The sequence below is a fragment of the Tachysurus fulvidraco genome, chromosome 16, assembly GCF_022655615.1.
Source record: "Tachysurus fulvidraco isolate hzauxx_2018 chromosome 16, HZAU_PFXX_2.0, whole genome shotgun sequence".
NCBI classification, from domain to species: Eukaryota; Metazoa; Chordata; class Actinopteri; order Siluriformes; family Bagridae; genus Tachysurus; species Tachysurus fulvidraco.
In genome coordinates this window covers 9,839,029-9,858,378 of record NC_062533.1, presented here as the reverse complement: position 1 = coordinate 9,858,378, position 19,350 = coordinate 9,839,029, and the positions used below count along the sequence as shown (strand labels likewise).

Sequence of the window (19,350 nt, the reverse complement as noted above, 5' to 3'; positions counted from 1 at the left end):
ACCACATACACAGGCATTTGGAGACACAGACACAAGCAGCGTCATTGTGTTACACCCTTAACATACACTGATCAACCACTTTATTAGGGACACCTGTAGAACTGCACATTAATGTATTTATTCTATCAACGAATTATGTGTAATGTATAAAATCATGCAGATACAAGTCAAGAGCTTCAGCTAATTTACACATTAGAATAGGAACTCAGTGACAGTGACTGAGGCTACAGCGGGCACATCCTCAACAAAACTGGACCACTGAATTTTGGAAAAAGGCCAGGCAATGTTTTTCCTATCTTCAACTCTTCCGTTCAATTCAATTTATTTGTATACTGCTTTTAATAATTCACATTGTCTCAAAGCAGCTTTACAGAAACAGAAGAGAATATATATACACACACACACACACACACACACATATATATATATATATATTTTATATATATATAAAATATATCACACTCACACACACACACACACACACACACACACACACACACACACACATATATATATAAAAAAATAATGCACACACACGCACGCACTCACACACACACACACACACACATATATATATATATATATATATATATATATATATATATATATATATATATATATATATATATATATATATATATATATATAATGTAAATGTAAATAATGTCATTTCCACAACAGTTTATAATAGTGTAACAGAGAGCTCCTGAGGAACTAATGGGTCATTGCAAACTCTGAGTTCACCATGGACCCAGCACTAATTCCTTCCTGTCAAAGTCTTCAAATGATTGCTGATAAAGACCAATTTATACAACTGACTAACGCAACAAGTTATTTTCCTTAGCGCAGACATGGGTGGTACCAGTGTGATCTTCATTTGTAGTCCATTTTCTAAAATTTGTGACCTGTTGTACATTCTGACATGATGTCCTGCACACCATGGTTGTAAGAGTAATTGTTTGAGACAATGTAGATTTCCTGTTATCTCAAACTGGATGTTTTAGGTGTTTTCCCTATTTGCTATAGAACAGCAGTTTCTATAACACCCAAACCAACCAACAACCAACTTCCATTGTGGAGAAAAACATAAATCTAAAGAGTGAAAAAAAAATACACTTCAAACTTATTTTAAAACTAAAACTGGTGTGTGTGCAGTGACTGAAAGAGTAACGTTGGATCAGTGATGCGCTCATTCTAGTGAGGAGATGATGCAAGAGTAAGTGCAACTTCTTGTCATGTTACAGTAGTTACCTAGTTGTGTGGAAAGACTACCCTCTCCTCTTAATGGCTCTGCCTCTTCTCTTTTGCAATTTTTTCCATGTGGGCAGTTTGCTTATTTGATGCTGACATTTTCCTCCTTATCTCTGTCACACAGTGTGTTTACTCACTATAGCAATACCATGTATAGCACTACTAAATGTTCCAGTGTTGTTTTTAGCATTGCTATTGTGAGATGCTCAGCTTTGCTGCACATTCTCTGAGGCTTGTGGAAGTCTCAGTTATGATATTAGGGGTAAAAATAAAGGCGAAGACCAAGGTGTGAAAAAATAGCATTACACTGAGAAGCTCACATTAAGTCACATTGCTCGGCTGCACTGCTTTGTTGAACTCCCCGGTTCATGTGCGGCTTTTGAGCACACACAGTAAGACACACAATAAAAAAAAGATGAAACAGCCGATATCAAAGAAGAGCAGGATTAGCAGCCATAGAGATGACCCTGGGAGGTTGTGAACACACGCCCAAACACACATGCACTGAATGTGAAACACCTATTCACACATGCACATGTGTACACAGAAACACCTATTCACACATGCACATCTGTACACACCCACACACATTTTTTTTTGAGCTGTTTATATCTATAAGTGTTATAATCTTTTATGATGTAGTATTGGCAGTGGTGGCTCAACTAGCTAATTCGCTGGGTTGTTGATTGGAGGATCGGGGTTCAAGGCCCAGGGCAGCCAAGCTGCCACTGCTGGGCCCTTGAGCAAGGCCCTCAACCCTCCCTGCTCCAGGGGTGCTGTATCATAGCTGCCTCTGCACTCTGACCCCAACCTCTTCAGTTGGGGTATGTGAAGAAAATTCTGCTGTAATGTATATGTGGTGGTAATAAAGACTTCTATGCCCCGTTAAGTTAAACCTAGAAATGAAGATATGAAACACAGTTGTAGATTTAACCTTATTTACATAATTATTTACATTACAGTACATGTGTTCAAACTGGCTCTATATAATGAATATGAAGAACCTTGAGAATCTAGAATATATTTATGTTAATGTTTGTAGTAGTGCAATGTGAAAGTGTCACACACTTTCTGTCACACACACACAGGTTGTAAAATGTTATTGTGAATAGTGAGAATCACCTCCTTTATGTTCTCTGTGACAATATATCTGAATTGAGTATTTTGGACAAAGAGCTCCACTGACTCTGTATTGTGTTGTATAGTGGGTGAGAACGATTGTGTCCAGTGATAGATCCATCCTAGTGAATTAACTTTTAAACTAAGTGTTCTTTTCAACTTTATTTACTTAACCTGGGTTAACACAATTTAATGGTGTTGATTCAACATTTAATTTATGTGTGGTTCCACTTATTTTTTGGGTTGGTCCAACTATTTTGAATTAAGTCACTCAAACTTTAAGTAATCAAAAATTTCTTAATTCTGTAAGAGAGCCATTGAATCACATAGAATTTTTTTTCATGATTTATTTATGTACATTCTAATTAAAACATTTGAATCTACAGTGAAAAGGTTGTTTCTACAAATTGATAACGATCATTCAAATAAGATCTGAACCATTTACCATCTAGTAGCTCATATCTAGTAGATAAATATATATTGAATTCGTTTCACTTCCACATCCTGATCCTGAGCAATAATGGTTCCCTCTGGTCCCCTACTGAAATCCCTCAGAAAGACATTCATTCTTTAAAAAAAATGTAATAAAAAGAAACATTTCAGTCAAGTATCTGAATTTAGCAAATTATGCCTGTAACCTGTATGACTGATGCAGATGGACTCAGATGGATCAGAATGTTATAGCAGTAAACAGTTGCTGTGATAAACAGAGACAGATGAGTTAATATCAGTGAATAAAAACATTATGATCATCATTATTAGTAGTATTACACTAATATTAAATTGCATTTTTCCTGTTATGGTTTCATGTATATGAAGTAAAACTGCTTGGCACATGCTTGGCACTGCTTGGCACATGCGTGGTTTAGTCAAGCCATAGTCAAGCCAACGCTAATATGACTATTAATCTAAAACAGCGGCGTGATTTATTGGAACATACTGTATGTGGACATTGAACAACTTTGGTTACTTAAATTAGTTTACAGGTAAACTCATTATGTTATGAAATTGAACTGCTAACATTGTTACCGACACTAAAGTCTGCTATGCTAATAATAATCGCCGAGTGAACTTTGCATTGTTTATTAGCAACAAGTTGATTAGCAACAAAAACGTCTAATGACACAATGAGGACAAATTGTGGCACTGAGTTAGAAGTGATTTCATTTGCATTTTAATTCATTCAAGTGGTTAACAAAGTCAGGCGTTGCTTTAATCCTGCGATATCGGCAATGATTTTCCAGGAAGCGCATGATAACTTGAATGTCTTATGTTGTTTTGACATGAGTGAATTTAGTAAAAGTTAAGTAGTTGACCCCCTAATAAATACTACATGATTTATTCATGAACATGAAATTATATTGTACAGAATATGTTACATTAAAGTACATTTAACAGCCAGCAAAATTCCTTTAGAGACAGAAATGCCAAATGACTAGGTACTTTTAATTGTAAAGTTCCTGCTTGCGTTATTTCAAGCTGCAACCTTCTTAGATATATTGTCTGACTTATGTAGCATTAAGTCTTTCTCCGGCTATAAAGAGAAAACTTATTGATGTACTACAAAGCAAACTTCTAAGAACTAGGCAATAATGGTTAATTCAATGTTCCGTGCCACTGATCTATTGATTAGAAGTCAGATTCCTTCTCTGCCAAACGGTCACTTTTTTGTCATTAAAAGGGCCTTTAACCCTCAACTACTTATAACTTTTCCTAACACATTAATAACTAACAAATTACTTTGTTAAGTAAATTATTTCTTTTGTATGTACTCATGTTTTTTAAAGAATTTCTAGCATGTTCATGCAGACATCTAGTCATGATGTGTGTATGTGTGGGGAAAATAATTCAGAAATGAAAAGATAAGTAGAGCAGAAATGGTCCTTGGTCACTGTGAGACAGAAAAGGGAGAGCTGATGCATATCATTTTTCTTTAAATCCTTCCTCTCCTAGTCCACTTGTGTGACTCTACATTGTCACAATGCTTTGCTTAAGCCAAACCATATAAATGAAGATCTGTCACGGAGATCTGCTCCACAATGCTATTTTTCAGTCATTTGTTAGTATCAGATAAGATTTGGAATTATATCTACAGCATTTTAAATTACTATTAATTTTTAATTTCTCTCTTTCTCTTCCTCTTACAGACCCCTTTTTATGAATCGACCATGGACTGTGTGCTTTGGCAGCTGCTGGTCCTGGTTATGACTGTGGTGGTTGTTCATGCGTGTCCCAAATACTGTGTGTGCCAGAACTTGTCTGAGTCTCTTGGGACACTGTGTCCTGCTAAAGGCCTTTTGTTCGTACCCACTGACATCGATCGGCACACTGTAGAGCTACGTCTAGGTGGAAACTTCATTTTACGCATTACGCAGCAGGACTTTGCCAATATGAGTGAATTAGTAGATCTGACACTGTCACGGAACAGCATCAGTTCCATCCAACCATTCTCCTTTGCTGACCTTGAGACACTGCGCTCGCTGCACATGGACAACAACCGGCTGGCTGAATTGGGACAAGATGATCTACGGGGACTTGTAAATCTTCAATACCTAATTCTAAACAATAACCAGTTACGCCACATCTCTGAATATGCCTTCCAGGACTTGGTGCCAGCAATTGAGGATCTTGATTTGTCATACAACAACCTGCAGACGTTGCCCTGGGATTCAGTGCGTCAGATGGTCAACCTGCACCAGCTCACTCTGGACCACAACTTGCTGGAGTACATTCCCGAAGGTACCTTTACTGACCTAGAAAAGCTTGCACGTCTGGACTTGACATCCAATCGCCTCCGGAAGCTTCCTCCAGACCCAATTTTTGCCCGGGCACAAGATTCATTGCAGGAATTGGTGCAAGTCTCTACACCATTTGCACCACAGCTTTCACTGAGCATTGGTGGCAATCCACTGCACTGCAACTGCGAGCTGCTTTGGTTTAGAAGGCTGGACCGTGAAAATGACTTGGAAACTTGTGCTTCCCCTTCAAATTTGAAGGGTCGTTACTTCTGGACTGTAAGGGAGGATGAGTTTATATGTGAGCAGCCTCTTATTACCCAACACACACACAGGATGCTGGTTCTAGAGGGTCAAACAGCCAGCTTGAGATGTGAGGCCACTGGAGACCCAACTCCCACAATTCATTGGGTGGCCCCTGATGACCATCTGCTTGGCAACTCCTCTCGATTCGTAGTGTATGGCAATGGCACCCTTGTTATTACCATTACTACATCAAAAGACTTTGGCACATTCACTTGTATTGCTGCCAATGTTGCTGGTGAATCCACTGCTTCAGTAGAACTGTCAATTGTTCAGCTGCCCCACATTAACAACGGAACAGGACAACCTAAATCACGCCTCTCTGATATCACGGGAACCTCGAAAGCAACACCTAAGGGCCAACCAGAAAAGGAAAAACCAGTTTGGGTTTCTGAGGTGACCGCGGACTCTGCCCTCATCAGATGGTCCATCAGCAAAGCAGCTCCCAAAGTGAAAATGTACCAGCTGCAGTACAACTGCTCTGATGATGAAGTGCTCATTTACAGGTACAGCATTAAAAAAGGCACATCATGGGTTCAGTACACGTTAATATCAGAATCTTATAGACTCAAAATAGCAGTAGTGAAAAGTAGGAAAATAGTGTTTATTTGCTATGATTTGATTCATATGGAAAGGAAGCCACTGCCAGGTTTGGTATGCTATAAAATAAAGGGTTTTATATTCACTCAAACACCTACATCTCCAGCTAAACCAGAAAGTGATGAATTTCCTTGGTGATAACAGTGTGATCTTTGATAGTCTAACCTTGTTGCATTCTTCAGCGATCTATCCATCATCCCCTGCTAGGTCCTCTAAATAGTGAATCATAGAGCTTTTTTTATCTTATTTTTCCTGACTAACAATAATTCAGTTTTTTATCAGGCATCCTCCTAACTTGGCACAGTGTGAATAATCCCTTGTGTCCAATGTCACTCATTATGCAGTTTTCTATTACTGACACTTTCCTAGTGTTGGTGAAAAACATTTGCTTTCTTTTCCTGTTTCCTCAACTCTGCTTTTATTTCTCTACAGTCCTCAAATCTCATGAGTAACATTTGAGTCTTTTGGTCCCCACGATAATGATATAAAGTGTTTTACAGCATACAAGAATAGTGCTGTAAATCTGAGCAAGAGGAGCAGAAAACCCCAAGCAGAGAAAAAATCCCATTACTTAATGGCATTTAAATCATTTATCCATTAGTATCTGGAGAAATGTGTGACAGCTCCCTCCCTTCTGCTAAGTCCATTGCCTGGGAATCTGCACTTTTTTCATAGGGCATTATATATTTATGTGTTAAAATTGGCATATAATTGTATAATGTAGGTGTATTTTACTGTGTATAATATATACAGTATGTGTTGTTAGTAGGTGTTGTCATTGTTTCCAACTAACACCATTGTTGTGGATGGATAAATGGATAGACAGATGGACATGTAGATGGATGGAATGAATAAGTTATGGTAAATATTTAGAGAATGTAAATAAAGCAGATTGCACAGTAATGTAAATTGCATTTGTATAATGTTGAGGTCATTAGAACACAACATTGCTAAGTAGGGAACATACTACATCTAGCATACTGCCATAGGGTGGGCAGATATAAGTAGACTATACATGGGAAGTGAGATGTTATATGGAAAGCCATAGTAATGTTTTACCTTGATTGACATAAGGCATCTATGATCTTTTTTATCCTTCATTGTCAATAACGTCACCTCACTGCGCGATTTAGTGTGCTTGTCTGTCTCCTTTTGTGATATATATCACCATGCTGTCTAGGGAACTTTGCTCATTGGCTATTCATTGCTCTGGGTCTGTCTGCTTTATTAAAGCCCATTTTTGATTGACAATAAACAAAGACATCATGTCATTTTATTAAACTCAGTTGTAGCATGATACAGCATGACTGTCATACAAGCAAGAATCTCAAGTGTTATTCCATGAAAACACTACTAGCAGCTTATGTTCTGGGTATTTACTGCTGGGAGGACATTAAATTACGAGGTTTCTTCGACCTCAGGAATAAATTACCTTCTCCCATTAACTTTATGAATTTATTCATTCCTTGAAAATATCTGTTGCTATGTTGTGATGTTTATCATTCTGATATAGGTTTATTTGGTTTGGTTAACCCATTACACACACTCTGGCACCAACACAGAAAGAGCCTGCTTTTCCATAAATTCTTATTTCTTTATAATGCATCCATCAATCAATTAGTGTTATTGTCAAGTGATGTTTGTGCTGTATTTGAGGTCAGCTTATCTGCCAGACCAGACAAATGTCAAGTCCCATTTATTTCACACTGCATGCTTTCTATTCTCTCTGTTCCTGATCCAGGCCCATTTACTATTTTTGTATGCATAAAGACAATCAGATCTGCTTGCCATAGAGGAATCAATGCAGCAGGAGTATTTTTGAACGACGTTACTCCAGAAGGAGTCTGGCCAGTGTAATAAGCAGCTACTGTATGTCGGAAACTGGAATCACCTAATAAGAAATAAGGAAGTAATATTGTGCCACAAAATGGTTTGATGATTAGAGAAGGAGAAAGACGAAGGAAAAAATGAAGAGAACGATTTGTTTATTGGTTGGTAAGTTTTATTAAACTTAAAAGGTGTCAGAGGTGCTGCAGTCTATAACGTTCTTAGGGGAAAAGTGGTCCAATATTTGCTCACTGTTATATGAGCTGTTTCCTGCTAGCTGAGATTTGTGCTCTTTGTTAATAATGTTAGGGCCTCATGCAGTCTCTGAAAACCCAAAATCTTGATCTTCCAAAATTGCCTTTCATTGCTGGAGTCCTGCTATTTCTTCACTTCATCTAAACTATCACTTATTTTCCATACTAGTATGATAAGCGGAACCAAACATGTCCCATCAGGTTTCCAATTTGTCTGAGGTTTTGAATTAAACTGAATTAACAGCTGGACAAATCAATGTGTAATCCATGCAGGGAGCCTGAGCCAGAGATATTCAGGAAATTCTGAATGTAGCCTATCTATTTAATCACCAGAAGCCAGGAAGTTTTGCAGCATTTTCACATCCTATTTAGCTCTTATAGTACTATGCTGTGAAAGTAGAGATGTGGTCTCTAATCATAAACATTTTAATAGAAAAATTTTAATTATCTGGTTTCATAAGTATCTCACTATTTGAAAGCCATCAATCAGAAGAGGGGTCCAAAACATTACAGTAGGTGTACCCTAGAACTCTGTAAAGAACATCAACAAATAAATTTATCATGTACAGTATAGGACATCCCTCCAAAAAGTATAAAATGAATATGTGACAAGTTATGGGGCTACTTGGAAGCCTTCAAAAAAAATAATGCAGGCTAAATCACCTCAAATTAATGGCATGCCCACAGTGCAGCATTGTGGATGCAGCATCGTGTTTTAGGTCTGTTTTTCTTCAGCAGGAACTGGGGCATTTACCAAGGTAAAGGGAATCATGGACAATTACAAATACCACCTGATTTTAGTGCAATAAGTGTTTATGTAAGAAGGGAATGAGATGCTATGTTATGGCTGACACTATGAGAATGCTTCTGTGAGGAAATTGTTTCTGTGTGCACACACGCCAATTTAATGGCTCGTAGGGCACATGACGAAGTGATTACTGATTACCAAGGCCAGAACTTGGGTTCATTCCATACATAAGAAGGCTATGAAGCCCATGTCACGTAACCCTTATGAACATAAGGTGATGTCTGCGAGGATGATTCTCTTTTATTTCTGAGAAGATGGGAGAGTGTCTGAGAGTGGTGTCAACCAGGGTGGTGTCTCCCAGGTGCCCTGAAACAGCCCACTGGCAGGTGCTAACCCAGGGTACAGATTAAGGAAGAAGAGCAAGCACAGACTCCACTGCTCCCCAAAATTCTGGAGTCAGCGGGGCGGGCAGTAGGGGAAGCCTACCTGGAAAAGATGCTCCTAGGAGCCCCAGCCCTCGGGCATCATATGACGGACGTAAGGCCCCTCTGTAAGATGGCCCAGGCTGCTCGTCGCAGTGAGGGATAAACTCCCTGAACTGCGCCACCTGGCGTTTCACCTCCTGTTGCCTGTGGACGACAGTACTCACTGCGTTGCCAAACAAGTCCTGAGGTGAAATTGTGGTATCTAGGTGAAAGGACTTATCTTTATCATTAATACCTGTTACTGTAAGTTTAGCCACAGGTGCCTTTCCGTGGCAAACAGCGAAGCCATAGAATAGCCTATGGAGTGGGCCGTTCGCTCGGTGGAGCTCAGCTACCACCTGAGGGTCCAACGCTTCTCACCCGTCGAGCTCTTTCAGCAGGTCAGCCTGGTAAGCCTGCAAAACTGCCATGGTGTCCAGTGCTGCACCTGCTTGGCCTGCTGCCGTATAGGCCTTACTTGCAAGGGCTGAAGTAGCTCTACAAGGCTTGGATGGAAGCGCAGGCTTCCTCAAAGTGGGCAACAAAGGAGAGATACAGCTCGCAAGAGTCTCTTCAATCCCAGGCATCGCCCCATACCCATGACTTTCAAGCTCTATAATGGCCAAAACGTCAGACATGGCAGGGGGGAAAAACGTGCTGAAAAGGGATTTCCCCAAGACCTCGACACCTCAGCATGGAGTTCTGGGAAAAGTGGCAGCCGCCTGCATGGAGGTGGCCTGCGGCCTGAAGTAAGAAAGTGGTCATCTAGCTTAGAACAGACGACACTAACTTCCTCTTCAGGCAAAGCTAAATTCAGTTTAGACACATTACATGTCACCACCTCATGTTTTTAAGATGCATCCTGTATAATCACCACAGATCATATTAATACGGAACACATTAGCACATTAAAGCACTGACATAGCAAAAACATTTTAGCAAAATAATATTGTCAAATATTCCTCTATTCTGAGATTTTTCCCCCTCACAAAGATTTCCAGAGCTGTTTAAGGCAACCTTGTAAAGATATTATTTTAATGCTATTGTATATTCATTTGAAATTCCATTTATGTGTTAATGGAAAGATAAAGACCTCTTTGCATAGTTAATGCAGCAGTGCTTTGCATCCTTGCATGCTAATATAAAACTCTTTTTGACAGAATGTGTTATTGTACTTGGTTTTAAAAAATCATGTTTCTTTTTTTAAAGGATGATCCCTGCTTCCAGTAAGGCATTCCTAGTGAACAACTTGGTCTCTGGAACCCGCTACGATTTGTGCATTTTGGCAGCCTGGGATGACTCAGCTACTACACTCACAGCCACTAGCATTGTGGGTTGTGTTGAGTTCTTCACCAGAGATGAGTATCCACAGTGTCACTCTCTGCATGGGCAGCTGTTGGGTGGCACCATGATCCTGGTGGTGGGAGGTGTGATTGTGGCTACTTTGCTTGTGTTCATCGTCATCCTAATGGTGCGCTATAAGGCTGGGGAAGGTGGGTCAATGACTGCTGATGGGACTGAGCTTCCTGTTAGCAAGTTAAGTGACATTGGTGATACCTATTCGCAGCCCAATGATGGGTGTCTGGGGCAGAATGGAGTCTTTTTGCCCCCTTCAATTTCCAAAGCTAAACTCAAAGCCAAACCCAAGGTAAGTCTACGAGATGAGGTGGTGGAGTTTAAATGTGGCTCTCTTCAGAGTAGTATGAGCTCCCTTTCCTCATCTTCATCCTCCTCATCTGCTGGTTCTGAGAATGCCTTGCACTCCTGTAGCCCCAACAGTGCTTTGGCCAACATCTTGAGGTCAGCGTCACTCAAACCGCGAGGAAATCTGGACCATCTGTTGGGGGCCATTAACTCTCTGGAGCTTAAGGGCCAGGCACCATCAGGAAACGCCAAATCTGGTCGTGCTATGGCATCAGCAGACCCCCCTACTGATAAGGAGCCTTTGCTGGGCCGGACATTAGACTCCAAGTTCAGGCGGAGTCACTCATTTGATGCTGGTGAGTTTGCAACATCGATCAGTGGTGTCTGGACCAAACGTAGCCTCTCCATCAATGGTATGTTGCTGAAGGATGACATGGCTAGCAGCAGGGGCACTCTGGAGAGCTCGGAGTGGGTGATGGAGAGCACTGTGTAGATACAGCACATTCAAGCTGACACCCTGCCCTTGTGTCAAAGTAAAATCAAGGGAATAAAGCCTCTGTTTTCCCCTGCATGGAATTACATATCTGTTCATCCAATATTAAAACATATATCCACTATACAACTTGCTTTACTGGACAGGCAGTTAAAAGCTTTATGTTTTGGTGAATAAGTGCATTTGTTTGTGTGTGTGTGTGTGTGTGTGTGTGTGTGTGTGTGTGTGTGTGTGTGTGTGTGTGTGTGTGTGTGTGTGTGTGTGTGTGTGTGTGTGTGAGAGAGAGAGAGAGAGAGAGAGAGAGAGATCATGGAGTATGTGTTGAGCAGATACTCTGCTGAGAAAGTTTAGGTCATATACCCTTGGGAGTCTGCCATTTATCAGGGTCATTATAGTGTGGACAGATACATGACTGTTAAATCACAGTGAATAAAAAACTGCCTACACTTTCTCTACTGAATAGTACTGCAACTTCAGTCTGTACAGAAATATATCTGTGTTACAAATAATATTTATAAGTTGAATGAAGTTAAAGTTTTATATTTTTATCTCAATGGTGTCATATCACTCTTTCTCAAAAGGAAGAGTTTAAAAAAAGGTCACAGAACTTTCATACCATTTTTTTTGTATCACTTCCTTTTCTCTTCTTTTTATCCAATGCATGTCCTAAATCAATCATGTGCAAAGAGCAGAATTTGAAAGTTTCTGTTGAAATATTTCTAAACATTTATTTCATACTGATTAAGTGTAAAGTCTAAAGTCCCAAAACATTTTCTGTCACATAGCAAGTATAATGTTTCTCTGAATGAATGAATGAATGAATGAATGAATGAATGTTCCCCTATGTACAAAGGAGCTGGAAAATACCTGATATTTTCTTATTGCCATAAGAAATAATGCCTATGTACATTAAGAGTGTTAAGTTCCTCTAAGGAAGTCAAATCAAGAAACACATATCAAGCTCTGGCACAGTGCATACATTTTTTGTGATGTCCTGTCAAATACAATTTTCTCTTATTTAAACAGAACATAAACACAGCTACACATATATATTTGAGAAGTCTACATATGTCTGACAAATCTTTAATCAAGAAAACTACAACAATCTTGCTTTTGAATTATTTGGTATATGTAATATTAAATGTTTTAGAGTTACCTTCACAAGCCAGTGAGATATAACTCCAATGCAAATCATCTCAATCTAATCATGTGTCAGATAGATGTGTGAAAATGTCACAGTCCAAAATTAGCTGGAAGTGGCAGACACTGGATTGGAGTAAAGCAAGAACAAACTGTGTAATGCTTCCAAGAAATTAGCATGCCATGCCAAACTTATTATGCTGTTATTGACATGGTTCTTAGTCCCAGGAGTGAGGACTGTATGCACTGCATATTTTGCTGTATTTTCCTGTCGTAACATGTTATTCCTATTACAAATGACTTAAACATATTGTTCCTCTTAACAGAGTGTGAACACAATGCTCTCCTTGCTCAAAATCTTCTCATGTTTGTTGACCTATGTTAGATTTTTTTTTTAGGTTTGAGGATAAGACAACTTCAATTACAAATGGATGTTAAAGATGCCAATGTAGTTTGTCTTCATTTTGCATATGTGGACTTTCAGGGCTATTTTGCAAACCTTTCCATTTGCTCATTTACATCACGAACAAACCTAATTATCCATAAACAACATCGGAAATAATTTATCTAGTATTATACACTGCTGGAAAAACCTAAGGGAAATATTAATTATCACAGTATAACACCAAGTCAAGGGAAATCTGTATATATTTTCAATCTGTCCAGAAGCATAACAGTGATTGTGAACCAGGTTTACAGTACCTACCTTGCTGCAAATAAACGTGACAACATGTGCGCTGAAGAGACAACAGAATGACCTGGAAAGGGGAGTGGTTTTGCAGACAGTGGCCACAGACAATTGCTTGCTAGTCTTCCTCATTATATATTGTGTGTTGTTTGTGCAGTCACAAGGAGGTTTGGTGTGTCGCCCAGCACCTTCTAGTGGGACCTGTTCTCACAGGCCAGCACCACGCAGCTTGATTGGCATTTGCCAGAGAAGCCCAAAATTGATAGGTCTGACAACGGCACCCTGTTCTCTTCACGGATGAGAACAGGTTTACAGATGTGTCTGGTGATTCTGTAGGGGAAAGATATACTTCCCTCAACATCATTCAGCATGACTAGTTTGTCAGTGGGTCAGTGATGGTCTGGAGAATAATATCCTTGGAGGGTTGCTCATGTGATAGCCAATGGAAATCTACTACTATTTAGTAACAGCATGAAATCCTCAGAGCCATTATTAAAACTTATGCTAATGTAATAGGCCCTGGGTTGCTCCTGGTACATGTCAATGCCTGGCCTCATGTGGCCTGAGTGTGTAGGCACTCAGTCCTCAGACCCAAATCCAATTGAGAACCTCTGACACATTATGCACTGGAGCATCTAAAACCACCAGGTAGCACCACGGACATTCCAGGAGCTCACTGATGGTCAGGGCTAGGTGGAGATCCTCAGGACACCAACTGCAATCTGTGCTGTGATGAAATTCACGGTGGATCAACCTATATTTTACATTTTTTACACTGATTTTGAATCCAGCCCTCAGTGATTTATTCATTTATTTATTTATTGTATTTGACAAATTATTGCAGATTTTGTTCTCAATGAATTACAAAATTCATAAAAGAAAAAATGTTTAACTTGAATGTTTAGTTCATTAGGATCCAATGTGTTATTTAAGTGTTCCCTTAATTTTTTGAGCAGTGTAAATATAATAATGAGAAGCATTAAAATGAAATTATGGAGCTTAACAATGTTAGTTGGATCAAATACTGTATTTGACGTTTTGAGTGTGTATTTATTGTAAAGGCTGTGAATATGACACCCTAACATTATTTGTCAGCTGCACTGGAATTGTAGATCCACTGAAAGACCTGTGATAGAACTGTCTAGTATCTGGCTGATTGACAACATTCAGAGTGATGGGATTGTTGTGCAATGCTTTAAAAATGTTTCTTATATTTCTTATTATTTGTCAATAAGTAGCATTAATCTTCACGATGGAGACTGAGAACAACTGCTTTTATTAAAAAAAATGATGTAGTCTAAAACCACACATCTACTTACTTACTAATGAAACCTGCAGCTTCTGAAATGATAAGGACTCGGACATCATTAATAACACTATTAAAACCATATCACTTGATCCGTACCAGTTTATTCAAAATTAGTTGAATGTAATAAAAAAGAAATGTAATGAGAATGTAAAAAAATGTTGCATACAAGAATGGGATTAAGAATATCTACTCATATCACATTTTAACCATTTATAACATTTCATACAAATTTGCTTTTTAAAATCACTTAAGCATTTCATCTCTTTCATATACGTTACCGTTAACATTAGCATATATAGTACAATCCAAATATGAAATAATAGAACAGATCATTGGTTTTTACTTGATTTCAGATTGAATTGTTAGAGAAACGGAAGTATTAAGAAAATTACTTTTTAAGCTTAGAGTTATGTTTGGGTTAGTGCATGTAGCTCTAGTTCAAACTTCATACATATAGCATACACAGCTGTGTTTTTATAATTGCTGTCCATTTCCAGTGCTTTACTTTGTTATAGAGATAGGTACACCTAATAAATTGGAAATGTTATAGGCATACATCAGCCTTACATACTGTAGTAGAATTGTAATTTAACAAAATAATAAAAAGTGATGCTGATTGAACAGATTGAGATCTAAACTGTCATAAACCGATATGAATAGGAGGTGCACACCTTTTTGTTTTTATTTGCTTAAGAAAGTTTACTGGGAAGATTGAAATTAATGCTATGATTCATCACTGGGATCCTAGGGATGCTAGTTATAAACTGCTTTCACTTAATATTGTTGGATGGTGGTTACATTGGCTTACCTTCCGCCACTAGTTTGCTTATGTTTTAGGATATAGAACCAAGTAAATTCAGTATTAGAAAATGCTACTAAGAACTGCTTTTTTTTTTTTTTAAAAAACTTCAGAATTCATAGACCCTGATGACAGCAGTGCCCTTTTCCCCAGTGTGGTAGGGTTCATATTTAAATCGTTGATTAGGCCCTGACATCCCAGGTTTGAATCCAAATATACAGTAGATACAGACATTGGTATCACTCAGCAGATAGTGTTGTTGCTTTACACCCTTAATTCTACAAATTCTGTGCACGATTGAGATGCAGTGGTGTTTTGTTTTCTTGTTGAATTCATATGTAGACTTCTCTCAACTTTAGGAGAACTAGCAGGTTTTTATCATCCACTAATCACACAATTACACAGTCATTCACACATAATTCAGACTGGCTGCTTGATACTATAAAACTTGTGTTTTTTTGTACACATAGGTGAGCGTGTGTAAAAAGGAAATTGTACAGTAGCATTTTACTCTTATGTGACACAATATCTAAAGAAGGCTATATTCACTGTGTTGTGTTGCAGTATTGATACAAGTCTTGCTAAGTGTGAGACTGTTTTCTTGATCGATCAGATCACATTTTGATTTTGCTACAAAAATATATTACATAAATCCTTTCTTTCCGTCCTGTCATTTCATTGACTAATGTTTTGGAACTAAATTATACAATTGAATAAATAAATCTATAAATAAAAGTACTTATATGATTATAAAATATTTTGGAGATTATTTCTATGCTTCTTTAAAGCATTTGTTTGTATATTTGTTTAGTTTTTGACAGTGAACAGCAGAGAATAATTTTACATCTACAATTGTATGCGATTTGATGGTCTTGTATCTAAGTAAATATATACTAAATATTTGATAATATTTAAATATTAATTATAACTCAGTTTGAAATTCAGATCATATTTTTTGTTTTATGGTATTTGTGTGTGTAACATTTCTCTATATCAGAAAACTGCCATGAAAGCAGGTAAGTCAAAACAGTGAAACACTGCTTGCAACTTTTCACAATTGTCATGGGTAACGTAAATTGTAAGTATTTTTCTCATGCATAATCTCTTACCTGTATATTTTTAGACATTTGTTCGGACAACACTCCGAAGGATTTTACCTAAAATGGATCATACGTTTATGCATATGCATGTGGAGTGTGTGTCAGCTCGAGTGCACATTTATATAAAAATGGTATGAAGCAAATCCTAAGAAGCTCTGATATATACTCAAGGTTTTGTCATTGATATAATTTATAATTAAAAATTGTTGCATTAAATTAGAAAAGAATATAAAATAGAAGCATTTCCACTAGTGTTCTCAAATCTTTATATTGGACTGCGTGTCATTTTCATCAAATAATTCTACCTGTAAAAATATGAGCTTTTTGTATAGAGGTTATTTGGCACTTACTGATACAAGGTACTAGGTATGAGTAGTAAAATATTAAGCTACTAGAAATTCAAATAATTTATTTGGAAATGAAACCAGGCATCTCTTATTTGATGATAAAAATGCATGTGCATTTCTCATATGAAGTCCTAAACGTCAGGCAATAAGTTTATTTTAAAGGGGATGTGAGACACACTCAAACAAGCATGCCAATCATGTCTCACATGACAACATTAAATGCACACACACATACACACATGGCAGTCAAATCTTTTCTGATTCTATGAGCACTAAATATATTTACAGCAGTTATGCCCTTATCCAGAGTGATTTTTTATAAGATATTTATCTCACTTTTCTCAAGGGCCCAGACATAGCAGCTTGGCAGTGTTGGGATTTAAGTTCACATTTTTCTGTTCAGTAGAGCAACATTTTATCATTGAGCTGGGTGAAGTAGTTATACTCTAATATGAGTCAAACAAAGTGATTCAGATTTGCCCTAACAAGAAGATTACGGGTTTTACTTGAATGACAATAAACTATTAAGCTCAACAGGCTAAATAGTGATAGAAAACAGAGAAAGTGATAAACATCACTATGGGTAAAATAAATAAATAAATATTGTAAAGGTTTGGTTGAAATGTGTTTTTCTGTATTAATAAATTGCAGGTCTCTTAAATCCACCCAAAAAAGGACACTTGAAAAAGTGAAAGTAAACATTATCCTTCTACTGAAGAGTTTGTGCCAGTAAAGAAACATAAGGCAGATACATTAATCAGGATGTCTGTGCATCAGATCAGTCGATGGTCTGCACTATTTTTAGCTATGTCCATATGTCATGGCTAGGCCAGCACCGTACCTGAGTGAAAATGGTAATCAAATTCAGCATGGGTACTTAAGCATGGCATGGATCACTTGATGCTGGAAATAGCAACAACACAGGGGATTATGGGGAATTTGCTGAGCCGTGCCACATTGGGTGGTGAAAAAGTACTATTAGTAAACAAGCTTCTGTGCAGCGAGCAGGATGCTGCTTTGAAAATTGCCAGAGAGACAGAAAAATCAAGCTCTTTAAACTTTGTAGTCAGAGATATTTTGAGAAATTGGAGTAAAGAAAAAACAACACCGGAAGAAAACACACAGATCTTTCTTCCTGGTCCTGGAGAGAAACTAAATTATACATCGATACATTTGTTAAGATTTGATTATTTTATCAGGGATGCTTAGTGAAGCTGGAGTACCAATATCCAATATCATTATAATGCTAATCGAAGTAAAGGTCTTGCAAATCCATGGTGATGTCTACATCGTGTCCTTTATGTCTTTTATCTACATAGTTTCTAAAGGTGTTGTATTTACCTTCAGATTTGTCCACTCTTATGTCTACTTATATGTCTATGCATATGTATATTTCAGTGCCTTTTAGAAAAGAAAAACAGAATAGATAATGTTCAGCAGCTTTGAAGAAATGTGTGAGAAGGAAAAACGTGATTGGAAAGTGAAATAAATATACTAATCAATGATACTCCCTCCCTGAACATCCTATACCAGTCAAACTACTGATAATCTTATACAAGTTTTATCGCCATTTTGATTAACAAGACTGATTAAGATGGATTGCCTACTAGATACTAGATATCTACTGATATTCTCAGTTCTCACCCAATCAAAAAATCTATATACTGTACAGTGGTTATAAAAGGTAAATCCTGTCCCCCGATTCAAATTGTAGGTTTCTGTGGTGTGAAAATTAAAACAAGATAAATCAATTTCTACCTTTAAAGTCATAAAGCAATCAACAAAATTTAAGGGGAAAACAAAACATAAGAAAAAGAATAAAGTAAGATAACATAAATATACTGTATGTGCACACTCTTTGATAATAAAGCATGTGACTCTGCTCACAAATCACACTCAGAATCATACAGCCATCTTCAATAAAGTGATTCTCATTAACTCCAGATCAAGATCAGTGAAGTGAAGTGAAGTGACATACGGCTAAGTATGGCGATCCATACTCAGAATTTGTTCTCTGCGTTTAACCCATCCAATGTGCACACACACACAGCAGTGAACACACACCCAGAGCAGTGGGCATCCACTTATGCTGTGGCACCCGGGGAGCAGTTAGGGGGGGGTTCGAAGCCTTGCTCAGGTCAAGACTTGAACCCACAACCTTAGGGTTAGGAGTCAGACTCACTAACCATTAGGCCACGACTTCCCCATGCTGGTGCTGTATGATTTTCTTGACATCTTCTTGGCTTTAACTGACTGCTCAAGTCATGGACCATGAAGATCGTACAAAGCCTGTACTGGATCTTATTGTTAAAAGGTGTTGATCAGGAGAGAGTTACAAAGAAATTTCCAAGACATTGGATGAACCATGTTTGAAATTGTAAAGACCATCATCAAAAGGTGGAGAAAGTGCAATACATTGACATTACCTAGAATTCAACATATGACATGAAACACACATGTTACAGTGAGGGGATATTTTTAGCTTTTAGTATTTTTTTGTTTTCACGTGTTATTCTTGTATTGCATATA

The 19,350-nt window shown here is 37.9% G+C and overlaps 1 protein-coding gene across 6 annotated transcripts in view; it reads left to right on the top strand.

Annotated features, from left to right (window-relative positions):
- The window catches only part of lrfn2b (leucine rich repeat and fibronectin type III domain containing 2b), a 106,393-nt gene extending 92,945 nt beyond the window's left edge, over positions 1-13,448 (top strand). For all 6 annotated transcript variants that reach the window (XM_047801983.1, XM_027133236.2, XM_047801984.1 and 3 more), the window contains 2 exons: positions 4,518-5,914; positions 10,511-13,448. In XM_047801983.1, coding sequence (XP_047657939.1) covers positions 4,518-5,914; positions 10,511-11,438 — 2,325 coding nt within the window. In that variant the 3' untranslated portion in view covers positions 11,439-13,448. The remainder of the gene's footprint in view (positions 1-4,517; positions 5,915-10,510) is intronic.
- Positions 13,449-19,350: the final 5,902 nt, after the last annotated feature.